Source organism: Equus quagga, chromosome 10 (assembly GCF_021613505.1).
Source record: "Equus quagga isolate Etosha38 chromosome 10, UCLA_HA_Equagga_1.0, whole genome shotgun sequence".
Taxonomy (NCBI): Eukaryota; Metazoa; Chordata; class Mammalia; order Perissodactyla; family Equidae; genus Equus; species Equus quagga.
The window spans coordinates 35244195-35258035 of NC_060276.1; the positions used below are offsets into that span (position 1 = coordinate 35244195).

General features: G+C 42.5%; 1 protein-coding gene across 4 annotated transcripts in view; it reads left to right on the forward strand.

The window, feature by feature from the left end:
- The window catches only part of CHRDL1 (chordin like 1), a 110039-nt gene that overhangs the window by 60998 nt on the left and 35200 nt on the right, over nucleotides 1–13841 (forward strand). For 2 of the 4 annotated variants that reach the window (XM_046673562.1, XM_046673560.1), the window contains exons 5-6: nucleotides 6547–6692; nucleotides 8112–8205. In XM_046673562.1, the coding sequence (XP_046529518.1) occupies nucleotides 6547–6692; nucleotides 8112–8205 (240 nt within the window). The remainder of the gene's footprint in view (nucleotides 1–6546; nucleotides 6693–8111; nucleotides 8206–13841) is intronic. The other 2 variants (XM_046673563.1, XM_046673561.1) reach the window with 1 other exon arrangement.

Here is a 13841-nt window from a genome sequence, read left to right on the forward strand (position 1 = left end):
GCTCATGTCCCTCTGACACTTCTGAAGAATCCCAAAGCAGCCTGGAACACAATTTGAAAATGGCTGCCCCACGTGGCTGGTTGGCCTGTGATTTCAGTTCTAATAATCCTTTCAGCCAGGAATACTTTCTAGTTTCTAATCTGAATCTTCATGATACAGTTGGTACTCCTTCCTGCTTGACATAGTTGGGCAATTTGTGATAATTTAACCTCTCTTCCATTCTTAACCTTTATGTGTTATTTAAATATGTTATCATTTAACACCTTCTTGTGCCAGCCCCTCCAATGATAGCAGGATTCTCCTTGAAGTCCAGGACATGTCTTATTTACCTTTGTAGCTCTAACCTAGCATGGTACCAGCTATTGTCAAGGTATAGTCAAGGACCTGTTAGTGCCAGGTGTAGTCAAAGACTTCCATAAGTGTTTGTTGAATAAAAAAGGAAACAAGAGAGCAACAGTGCCTTAACTGTCTTTATCCCACAGCACCTACCATACACAAAAGAACAAAGTAAATGCTTTTAAAGATTTTATTTTTTTCCTTTTTCTCCCCAAAGCTCCCCGGTACATAGTTGTATATTCTTAGTTGTGGGTCCCTCCAGCTGTGGCATGTGAGATGCCGCCTCAGCGTGACTTGATGAGCGGCGCCATGTCCGTGCCCAGGATTCGAACCGACGAAACACTGGGCCGCCTGCAGTAGAGCACGCGAACTCAACCACTCGGCCACGGGGTCGGCCCTAAATGCTTCTTAATTAATTATCCAGTCATCCATGGAAACAAGGAAAATCCCTTCTGTTCTTCACATTTATAGCTTTCTCCTATGTGCCTTCTTTCTAGACCAACATTATTTACCATTTATTGTGGACTTTGTTATATACCAGATACTTTTGGGCTTTTTAAAATTAATTATTTCTAAACCTCACAGCCATGTAAGGTAGATGGCATACTCATTTTGAAGATGAAGAAACCGAAGTACAAAGAGATTAGGTAGCCTTCCCAAGGTCACAGAGCAAAGACAGGCCAAAGCTGAGATTTACACCTACTGTTTACAGACCCCAGAGACCAGGCTCAATTCTTTTCACTTGCATCACTGAGACATAGAGCTGAAAAACACTGTGTACAAACAGCACCCAACACAGGGCTTCCTTTCCTAGTCCTTTTGGTGTTCTGTCCTCATGTTTCTGGGACCTGGGGCCGAGCCCTTTGGACTATACAGTTCTGTTTTATTGGGTGTGTGTGTGTGTGTGTGTGTGTGTGTGTCTGTCTCTCAAGGTAATTAAAGGGAACATAACCTTAACCTCTTCTTTCGAGTTTTTTGCCTTCATCTCCTTGTGTCCTCTCTACCACAACCTCCAAAGTGGCCTGCTAATGTGCTGGGACTATACCAGTAGAATGACAGAGAACCAGACTGGAAACATTAGCATCAGGCTCAGCCATCAAAAGTAAGGTAGGAACCCAGGTAACAGTAGCCATGGCAAAAGAAGGGAGGGCTTGGAGTTGAGGAGATTAGCAACCTATCCCTGGGAGCTCTGGAGAGGTTTGCATTTATCTCATAAACACTGGGAGCTGATTGTCTCCTGACATACAGGCAACCTTTCTGACTAGCCAAGAACCGCTCCACTGAGAAAACAGAAATTTGAGGGTAGGGAGAGTGGAGAAGAGAGCAACCAGCATGAGGACTTTGGGTTCCAGAGGATGGGAAGAAGGGTAGTGCCAGGAGGGGAAAGAATGGTGAACCAAAGGAAGTGGGATAGGACCACAGACTTCTTGGTAAAATTTGCCAGTTTCTCTGAAGGGAGGAAAAAAAAAGCCTTTGGCAAAGTTATTCACACTAAGATGTTAGTAACAATGTCTAGCCACTCACAGAAGTTTTGGGATTATAAACTGATTGCAAAAAGGCAACCATTTACCCCAAAGGGTTTGGACTTCTAATGATGGCAGTTTAGTCACTAGTGAGAGAAAAGGAGGTAAGAAATATTTAGGATAAGGGAGTGTTTTCAGAGCACCCCAGAAATCATAGTTCTGTTTGACATAAGACCATCCCTCACCATGGGAGAAGAAACAGTTTCTTTTCCCAGCACAACTGTAGTCAGATGGCTTAGTGCTGGTCTGCTTACCCCACAGTGTCCTTCCTCCATTCCTCCTCAGAGTGCTGTATGGGATTTGACTGGAAACAGGAGACAGCAGAGGCTAGAAGCCATGCATCCTGGTCATTTCTGTTGTAGCATTCCCCTGAGAGGCCTTGAAGCCAGCTTTGCTTTGGACTGATTTTCTGCCAGTTTTCAGCCAGGAACACTGAATGTGTTCCAAGGATAGTTGGTTAGAAGCCCAGCCACCTTCAAAAATCTGAGAAGGGAGAGGGTAGAGTACGAAGTGGCTTTCCTTGCTTCTGTGGTTCCTTGCATTGGCCCTCTAAAGATGCAGGGGAAGATTTAAGTCCCATGTCCTATTCTTAGATAGAAAAATCGAGGCCCAAAGAGGTAAAGTGGCTTGTGTAAGGTTATGGGGAGTCATATGAGATTATGACTCAGTGATCCTGACTCCCAGTTTTTTTTTAATTTCTTTGTTTAAATAAAAATTGTATATATTTAGGGTATACAACATGCTGATTTTATATATATATATATATATATATATATATATATACACCCACACACGTTGAAATGATTACTAGTCAAGCTACTTATCTCCTCACCTAGTTACCATTTCTTGTGTGATGAGAGCACCTAAAATCTACTCTCTTAGCAAATTTCCAGTGTTCAGTACAGTTAGTAACTGTCGGCACCATGCTGTACTTTAGATCTCTAGACTTACTCATCCTACGTAACTGCAGCTTTGTATCCTTTGGCTGGCATCCCATTTCCCTCACCTCCTTGCCTCTGGTAACCACAGTTCTACTCTCTGCTTCTATGTATTCAACTTTTTAAGATTCCGTATATACGTGAAATCATGCTGTTTTTTCCTTTCTGTGTCTGGCTTATTTCACCTCACATAATATCCTCCAGGTTCATCCATGTTGTTGTAGATGGCAGGATCTCTTTCTATGGCTGAATAATATTCCATTTATATATACACACCACATTTTCTTTATCCATTCATCTATCGATGGACACTTAGATTGTTTCCATATCTTGGCTATTGTGAATAATGCTGCCATGAACATGGGAGCACAAATTTCTCTTCAAGGTACTGATTTCGTTTCCTTTCTGGCCCCAAGTTTTAGCACCCACTCTGTGAAAAGTACACAAACTTCAAGGCAGGAAAACTATATTTCTAAGTTGGCTCTCCTATTAAATAGCTGTGTGAAATGGGCAAATTCTTTTGGGGTATCAGTAGCCTCATTTTCATAATTCTACCCCCCACCACACCATTAGGGATGTTAGAAGAATGAAATCAAAATAAATGGGAAGATGTTAAGGTAATTTTATTGCATAAAACTAGTATTAAGCATGACCATAACTGGTTTCTTTTTCTTTGGTTCTGTTTTGTCTTCCTCTCCTTTGTTTTCTCTCCGTCTCCTGTTGAGTGGATTAGTAGATTCCCCTGCCAGGTTCCTCTAAAGAGTATTGCAAGAAAGACTCTCAAGGTCATGCTTCCACTGGAAAACCTCACTCTGCAGTTGCTTCACCACTGGACCCTCGGTTGAGGGCCGAATTAAAAAATCAATCCACATTCTTTTAAGGCAAAATAATTCCAACATTTTTTTTCTTTTGGTATTCTAGAGATCTGCCAGCTCCTGTAAGAGTCATGGCAAATATTATTTTGTAGGTCATCCTAGTTTTCCTTCACCACAAAAAACTGAGATTTGGTATAATTAGAGCCCAGGGGGCAAATGGCCCTGCTCCTGACCTTTCTCCAGTGGGTTTCACTCGTGTCTCACAGCTGCAGCTGTCTGGTTGTGTGTACTTGTGGGCAGGAGCAGGGACTCATAGCCCAGACCAAAGGGTCAGTTAGTATGACTTAAACTCTTTCTAGGAGCTAAGGCTTCTTCTTTTTAAGGCAAAATTAAGGAACTTCTCCTTTACTCTATAAGGAGTCCTTAATAAATAGTGAGTGAGTTACTCATAAATTGAAGCTAGATCAACTTATATGGCAAAATATAGAATTGAGGTACTTACCAAAATCACTGAAGCTAGAGAAAGGGCAATATCAGTTTCCTAGGTGGGGTTTTTTTTTTTTTTTTGGTGAGGAAGACTGGCCCTGAGCTAACATTTGTTGCCAATCTACCTCTTTTTTTCTTTTCTTTCTCTCTCTCCCCAAAGCCCCAGTACATAGTTGTATATCCTAGTTATAGGTCATTCTAGTTCTTCTATGTGGGATGCCTCCACAGCATGGCTTGATGAGTGGTGCCTAGGTCCATGTCCAGTATCAGAACCAGAGAACTGCAGGCTGCTGAAGTAAAGTGCACAAACTTAACCACTTGGCCATGGGGCTGGCCCCAGGTTTCTGGGTATTTTATTTTTTCTTTCTTTTTCTTTTATTATTTATTTATTTGTGATGCAGACTGGCCCTGAGCTAACATCTGTTGCCAATCTTCCTTTTTTCCTTGAGGAAGATTGTCCCTGAGCTAACATCTGTGCCAGTCTTCCTCTATTTTATGTGGGATGCTGCCACAGCATGGCTTGATGAGTGGTGCTAGGTCCACGCCCGGGATCCAAACTTGCAAACCCTGGGCTGCTGAAACAGAGTGCACGAACCCAACCACTGTACCACCAGGCTGGCCCCTGGGGATTTTAGACCAAAACATTCTAGAGGGACAACACAGCCTTCATACTCTGTTTGTTTTGTTTTTAAATTAAATGATCCCTTCCTTGTTACAGGTTTGAAGTGATTGGCACCCTCCTTTGATAGTGGGTAGGAGGGAAGACTCTAGAATCAGTCAGACATCAGTTCAGATCCTGGTGCTACCATTTACAAGTTGCGTGACCTTGGGCAAGTTAATTTCTTAAGACTTAGTTTCCTCATCAGCGAAATGGGTATAATCATAATGTCTGCATCAGAATTAGTAAGAACCAATGAGATAATGTATGGAAAAGCACCCACCATTATGCCTGGCATATTATTTAGAGCTCAATAAGTGTTAGCTATTGTTTGATGATGATGATGATGTTGATAGTGATGGATATTATTATCAGCCTTTATTATTTTCGCCTATATCCTGAGAATAATTTTATTCTGTTTTTCTAAAACAGTTGTATCGAGATATAATTTACCCACCATAAATTGGACTCATTTTCATTATAGGTTTGACTGATGGGAAAGAAAGGATGCTCTAACTCCCTAAGCCTCCGCTCTAATAAAACACACAACTCCCCTGATTTCTCTTCTTCTACTATCCCACAGTAGGCACTTTCAAAGCTCTGCTTGTATCTGTTGTTAATTTGTACATCAGTGATTAGTTTATTCTGGGGGCTTGCTCATTGTTGTTTGGGGGGGTGTGTGTGTATACATGTGCAGCATGCACTTTGAAGAAAACCAATGAGAAGACTTCTTGAGACCATTCACTTAGAGTCAACTCTCTAAGTGCATTGACTTTTTGCTACATGGCAACCCAGTCTAGACTCCATGGAGAAAAGAGATGTGTAAGGCAGATTCCAAGTCTTAAAAAAGCAATACATATGCATGTATACATAGGTTGATAGAAAGAAGATGGAATTTAGGGTCAAGAGACCAAATTTAAATTCCCTTTTTCATCATTCACTACCTTTGTGACTTTAGATAAGTTATTCAAATTCAGGTACTTGTTACTCTCAAATGGAAAATAAAGATAAGAATCGATCTTACTTAATTTATAGGGTTGTTATGAGGCTTCATTGTAATAATGTATGAGAAATCTCTTTGTAAATTGTTGGCTAGGTAAATAAAATTGACAAATATGTGTTACAATAATATTCGATTGTAAATTGTGTGCTTCAGACATCAGGTACCCTGAGAGGTGCAGATCATGGGCTGCAGCTATTAGGAATGCCTCGTGGAGGAAAAGGGACTCTTTCTGAGCCTTCAAAATCAGATAGGACTTCAATACATGGAAAAGAGCGGGAGGGGAGGGGCAGTCTTGATCGAGGGATTAAAAATAAGCAAAGACTCCAGAACCCCAGAGGCTGGAATAAGCATATAAGCACACACCAAGCGATATAAAACATAGAAAGGGGTAAAGTTACCTGAATAGTTATAATAGATGGTTCCTCTTCTGAAAGTTCGCCCTCCTTCCAGGCAGGTTAATATCTTATTTGTCTAGGACTGTTAGCTCCACCAAGGCAGAGGCCTTGTCCTTCTTCTCTGATCTTTCTTTAGTGCCTGTCACAGCGCCTGGCACATAGTAGATACTCACTAAATGCTTAACAACTGAAAGAATGGATGGATGGTCATGTCAGCTGCTATTCTTGTCTGGCTGCCTTAATATTATCTAAAGTCATCAGCCACTGAATTAGGGACTGTCTTTTAATTCCCTATATGTGGTACAGCCCCATCTGCTGTTGGGCTTTGAAATTCTTTGACTGTTTTGCAATGATGGCAATACTCGGTGTGATTTTTCTCCACCCTGTCCCAGAAGACTCCTTACCCCAAGCGAACAATAGGGTGACCAGCAAGTCGTGTGAGTACAACGGGACCACTTACCAACATGGTGAGCTATTCGTGGCCGAAGGGCTGTTTCAGAACCGGCAACCCAATCAATGCACCCAGTGCAGCTGTTCGGTAAGACCCCTCATCTTAATGCCCCTACCCAAATAAGAGAGCTCCCTCTGTACTTATACCTTTAGTTTGAGCCTACACTGTCGGATGTTTCAGTGGAAGGTGAACTGCATCTAAATCATAAGCCTCCCTGCCCATCTGGACTCCCCGATCTTCATCTGCCCTGAACAACTGTGTTGAAGAGGTCAGATCAGTAGTATTGGGCAAAGAAGAGCTGGTGGTGTTGATCTGCACTCCTTTTCACAGTAGTTATACCACCAAAGCCTTCATCTGAAGGACACGATTATTTGAAGCCTTGGGAATGCTATGGGTGGAAAAGCTACTGGCACTATCTAGGGTCACTGAACCAATTTGTAAGAAAATGGGCTGTCTCTTAGTTCCCATCTCTGAAGTAGTCTACTAATCAGTTCGTTCTTGGTGCCCTGCAGTGACAAGTGTCTCGACAAAACATGATTATTCCTGTGACTTTATTTGTCAAAAGAACTGTGTGTACTTCAGGAATAAAGTATATGGATTATATCCTCATCTAATTGTACAGTCCGGAGACTGCAATAGGTTGAACCAGAAAATGGAGAGTAAAATGAGTGTTTACACTGAAGTGTGAGGGAATGAAGTTAGAAGTAGAAACAACTTTTGTGCTTGTAAGGGGCATTAAATTCTGGATTGCCAAGGGAAGTTACAGAATCTCTTCCTTTAGGGATTTTTAGTAAAAATATACTATCTCAATAGTTTGGGAGAATTTGGTTGTGGCTTTGCCTTCCTAATGACCTTTCAGGAGCCCTTCTAGCCCCAGAATAATGTGCATCTAAGAATTAAGAACAGGTTTAAGGAATAATGTTTGGAACATAGAATTTTAAAGAATGAAGATTCTGCAAAGACAGCCATAACAGCAAGTAAATGTGATCCTCTCCTTTGCCTCGTGCTGAATTGAACTGTAGTTCAGATCATTTTTTACAGTTTTGTGTTACCCCAGTGAGCTTGTCTCCTTGGTTTGGATGGGAGACTCTAGTGAGAGTTATAAAAAGTGGCCACCACACAAATCCTCATTCCCATAAATCCCTAACATCCAGCTGGGGCGTGTGGGAACCAAGGGAGACAATGAACAGAGAAGAGAGGAGCGAGACTATATTTGGTGGTTTGGAGGCCTGTGGCAGCCCCCACACTGACTACTTTGTACCATCTTAGATCAGTATGCCCAACTAGGATTGCCAGCTCTTCTGTGACTTAGTCCCTGGCGTGGAGAAGTAGGAAGTATCAAACAAACAATACATGATAAAATTTAGGAAGTACCTAGAACCGACTATGGGAGAGCAGCAGGAAAGGACGCGCCATGTTTTAAGCCCCTGCTCAACTCAGTTACTGAGCTAAGCCTTTACTCTTATCCCAGATCCTTCTGACCTTAATTCTGTTTCTCCTTGGCAGGAGGGAAATGTGTACTGTGGTCTCAAGACTTGCCCCAAGTTAACCTGTGCATTTCCAGTCTCTGTTCCGGATTCCTGCTGCCGGGTGTGCAGAGGTAGGTGTCCCATATCCCAAGACCCAGGGTGCTGCCATCCTGAGCAGGACTTAGAAGAGAGGAAAATACCTGTACAGGGTTCTTGGGAAAGGGAATTTTCTATGGTAGCCATAGTTTCTACCAGTGCTTTCATTCGGAAAATGAAACAATAAAAGCTCTGATTTTAAGGGCCACTGCCTGAAAGAAACTATGCTGGAGAGCAGCGGAGGAGAGGGGGTGGGAGTCATCTTAAGTGGAAGTGAGTATCTATCTCTCCTTCCTTAACCCCTTCTAGCTTGTCCCCAGGTTATTGTATTATAAAACACAGCCCATTTCCATGCACAGCCTTAAAAGGAAGAATGGGCCTTGCAGAGTGTTTTGAGCATTTTGAAGACTGCAGGGCAAATTTAGGTGCATTTTTTAAAATCCCACAGTAAGATGGTGACAAACTCAATACAAGTAAAATGGAAGGCATCATCTTCTCAAATTATATCCAAAATGGAATCGTCATCTTCTCAAGATCATTTTGTATAGTTTTGTGTTACCCCAGTGAGCTTGTCTCCTTCGTTTGGATGGGAGACTCTAGTGAGAGTCATAAAAAGTGGCTACCACACAAATCCTCATTTCCATAAATCCCCAACATGGGTGCATATTGGAATGACCTTGGTAAATTTATGTGCAGACCAGGGCTGGGGAGGTGGGGATAGGTGATCCCAATGGGCAGCCAAGAGAACCACTGAGTTAGAGGAAAAAATTAAAGGATTTGCTGGTAGGGGATGGGTAGTTGACTTCCTATACATTACTGCCAGCTTAATCTTCCAAAAAGTTAGCCTTAACCTTGCTGCACCCCTACTCAAAAGTCTTCATGCTCACATATTATAATATGCCAGTCACAGTTCTACACAGTTTATAGTTCCAAACACTTTAATCCCATGACAACCCTGTGTGGTGAGTACGATTATTATCCCCATTTTATGGATGATGAAACTGAGGCAGAGAGAGGTTAAGAACCTTGCCAGAAGTCATGTAGCTAGTGAGTCAAGGAGCTAAGAATTGAATCCTGGCAGTCTGGCTCCAGACTCCAGGCTCTTAACCATTTCATTGCCATTGAAGGGGACGGCTCCCTGTTGCCAGGAAAATACATGTCAACCCCCTGACTCTGACAGTGAAGGCCTTCCATGTTCAAGCCTCAACTTGCCTTTATAGGCCCACATTTTTCCATTCATGCACCTCAGCTTCCACTCACGTTGTTCTTATGCTCTCTTACATTTGTAGCTTTGCTTTCTCCTTTGCCCCTCAATACTTCTTGAACTTTAGTGTGCTTCAGAATCACCTGAAGAACTTGTTGAAATTCTGATCCCTGGGCCACAGCTGCAGAGTTTCTGATTCAGTGGCTTTGGCGTAGGATCCCAGGATATGCATTTAGACGAACCCCCACTGTCCATTCTGATTCTTTGAGAAACCATTCCTAAGATTGTGAGGATGACTGGGGGTGGCTTGAAAGGAATGTTTTACATCTGAGTTTAGTGCACTTAAATTGAGCCTATTAAAAGTCTGGAACCTGAGGAAGCCAATAGAAAAGTAACCAATGTCAGTGTCTGATTGGTCAAAGCATCTAATTCCAACCATATGGCAACCAAATTTGGAGTGAATGAGTGGCAGCTGTTTCATCATAAGGAACTGGCAGGAAAAGGAGACAAATGGCTGCTTAGGTCACATCTGTACATGTGCAGTAAGGGTTGAGAGGAGGGAATGTTGCCTGTTTTTGAAATATCCGTTGCCTCCATCTCTGCCTGTGGAAATCCTGCCAGTTCCTCAAGACATAGCTCAAATGCAGCTTCCCCAGATTCAAACACAGGGAGTCCTCAGGCACGTTTTGATAAATACTAGCTGGAAGGCCTTTCTCTCTTCTCTGCCTTCTCACCTCCATCCTTAATTTCTCCACCCCTAAATCCTCCTTATCTTTCAAAAGCCAGCCTAATGCCGCCTCTTCTATGAAGTGTTCTTTTAATCCTGCAAGTTGGGAGTAACCTTCCCTCTGCTCTAGGACCCCTCAGCACTTAATCTGTGCTTCTCCAGTAGCATTTATCACCTTGTCATGTTTGTCTTTTATTATTTGTGCTCATGTCTTGTCATCCCTACCAATGTATAAGCTATTTAAGGCAGAAACTATTTGTGTCTCATCTCCCCCCCCGGCCCCCCCCACTGCACTAGACACAGAGTATAGGTGCTCTTTGAATAACGCACACTTGGAAATATTGCCAGAAAGTTAGTCATAGTTTGAATTAGATGCTACTAAAATATTATGATTGTGTTTTCTTCCTTTGAATCATTGATTGCCTGTGGTAGATGGTACTGACTATACATTGGTTCATGGTCAATAGGAAATTACCTGGTGTCGTTCCTGAGCCCCATGTTGTTTTTCTCCCCCATCCTACTTTAGGACGCTATAATTAATATTTTTCGAAAGAAATTAACTTATTCTGAGTACCAGTATATTCTCATCCCTTTTAATGTGCGTTTTGTACCAGCCCTCATAAGTCAGTATGGATTTACTTGCAGCCTAATTTGATTTATGCTTCAGTAAGGCTGTGAATCTTTCCATACCTGTTTCTCACAGTGTGTGGGTATCCGTACCTCAATACAGCTGTTATGTTGCATCCAGGAAAGATGAGTATGTTGTTCCTCAGCTCCTTTCCCACCTTTGCTCCAATGTAACTTGAGTCTGCTCCAAAGGGAAGAGTCCGTACTGAGCAGAGGTGCACACGTGGTTGCTACTATAACCAGCTAATTGCTATAATCCAATTTTTAGGCTGAGATTATTTTGTTTGGGGAAAAGGGTATGTGAAATTCAAACTGAAGAATAATTAATAAAAGAAAGGAAACTGCAAGAAGATGTATTATTGCATCCAAGAGGCAATACGGTGCAAAGGACATAGGCCACAAGCCACAAGGACATAGATTTGATGTTGCAGAGCTACCGTCTCCTAGTGATGTTATCTTGGACAAGCTGCTTAACCACTTAAAGCCTCAGTTTTCTCAGCTGTGAAAATGGGGATGCTAAGCTCTACCACCAATAGAAAGGTTGTAAAAATTAACTGAGCTGACATAGAGTCCTAGGAGAAGGTCCAGTACAGAGTTATTCCTTAATGAGTGATAATCATTATATTTCATATAATAATTACTATATTTATTACCCTGGGGTTAAGTAGAATTGCACCTTCTCTTCTGTCTCTGACAGTCTTGCCTTTTGATTTGCTTAATCTCCGTATGCAGAACCTCCATATACCGAACCTAGTTTCTAGTCCTTCTTGTGCTAACAGATCCTAGGACTAACCGTCTTCTCAAGAGTTCTCTTGTCACAAATAAATCTATTTTCTTTTCTTATGTCCTCAGAAGCAACAGATAAAAGCTGGCTATTACTGATCCTCTGTTGTCCCTTGACAATTCATTAAGTTCTTTCTCTGCCATCTCGTCTCCAGCCTAAATAAACCATTCTCTTTCATCTTCTCCTATAAGGACTAAATCCTACACTTTTCATAAAATTGTTGCTTTTTTCCCCTGCTTTTAATTTCTTTACATCTTTCAGTTGTATATAATGTGATTGAATCTGCTTTGAAGTTCTAATTTTTGAAGCACCTAGTTATTTTTTTCTGCTGAAATGATGTTTTTACAAAGGTATACCTTGTATAAGCATATTACTCATACAGTGGGGAACCCAGACACACTTCTGCCCTATGTTGGCCACCCTAATTGCAGGCAAAATACTGCAGAAGAAATAACCTTTTGAGTGCTGAACTTGCAAACCTTAATATAAAGGGCCCCATTCAGACAGGCTCTCTGCACTGTCACCAAACACTAATGTGTGCCTTTCTTCCTGGGTCAGACGGCAATCTTAGCTGTGGATTGAATCTCAGCCCCCGCCTCAGTTGTTTAGACATGTCTTTGAGGCCAAGACAGTCAGGAGAGTGTTGGCAGGGTGCGTGTCATTGCTGGCACTCCAGCAAACCTCATCTGGACTAGAAATGTAGCTCAAAAAGCCACTGGAAGCTTAAGGGAATCTTTATCAGAAGAAAAAATCTCTTCAGAGATTGTAGGACTGCCACATTCTGGGCAAGCAGGCCTCAAACCCAAACCCACACCCAGCTTCCCTCCCCCGTTTATCATTTCTGCTTCCTGTCTCCTGCCAATCTTGCCAAAGCAAAGGGGAAGGCTGTGTACTTGGACTCTAGACAAGGGAGAGGTATTTGGGGTAGGCTGTCAACTGTACTGAGAGCCAAACCTGCATGTGGTAGATGGTGTACATATCTAGCGCTTACTATGCGCCAGGCACTGGTCTAAGCACTTTTGTGTGTAATATCTCATTTGATCCTCACAACAAAGGAGGAACAGTTATTATCCCCATTTTACAGATGAGGAAACTGAGGCAGAGAAGTCAAGTGATTTTCCCAAGGATACATGGTAGTAAGTGGCAGAGCTTGAATTTGAACCTTGTTAGCCTGGCTCTAGAGTCCCAAGTTTTTGCACTATCTGGTGGGAGCCATTCATAGGAGTGTGACAAGGGCCTCTCCTAGTGTAGGAGAATAAAGGGAGAGAGAGGACATGTGTGGCACATTGGCATAGGCAGATAATCCTAAGAAGACAGTAACCACACTGCCCGTCTTTCCCCATCAAGGTCTCAACCTACCCACTCCCAACCACAGGGGAACACCCTCATTCCACCCTTCTCTCTTTCTAGGCTTAAAGAGGCCCGAGTGTAAATATCTACCTTCTTTCATTCAGCATACATTTGTCGAGCAATCACTAAGTACCTGGCACTGTGCTGTTGCTCAAGACATAATAGTGAACAAAACAGACGTGGAACCTGCCCTTGCAGAGTTTAGCGGGGAAGACAGACATTTATCACATAATGATGCAAGTAGATATAAAATCACAACTGTGCCACATGCTACAAAGGAAAGGTATTATAAAAGCCCATAATTGGGAGGGGTCGACCTAGTCAGGGAGGTGAAGGAAGACTCCTAGGACTGTCTCTCCAGCCTCAACTCACACCACATTCCTCTTCACTCTCTGCACCCCAGGGAGGTGCACAGGGATGAGTGACTTAAAAGTTAGGCAGATAACTGGTGGCAGTCCTGTCCTCCCAGGATTCCTGACTTCTGATTTTACCGTGAAACCAGTCACCTCATGCTGTAGGAGTGTCTGTACTGTCCTTCCTGCATTATAGATGCTGCATGATACTCTAGTCTGGACTTTTCTTCTGAAGTAACTACCATACCTTACCATATTATCCAATTTCAGTTCTTCAGCTTGTTTTAAAGGCCCTCTGTAAAACAGTCTGACCCTTCCTTAACCTACTGCTCATCCTCTTTTCTCTGACACCAACACGCACACCTTCTTCTCTAGGCTGGCCGTTCTCTGTCCTGTAATATGCCATGTTCCTTCCCACCTTCACCGCTGTTATGTGCTTCTCTTGACTCTTACTCCCCACAAGCTTGGAATAGCCTCTCCCTCCTCTTCTACTGATTAGAATCCTCCCCATCTTTCAAGAGCCCAGCTGAAGGCGCACCTCTTCTAGGTAGTCTTGCCTAACCCCTCTAATCCTCACTGATCTTGTTTGACCACTTTCAGGGCTTAGTGTGGTTCATAGAGTTCAG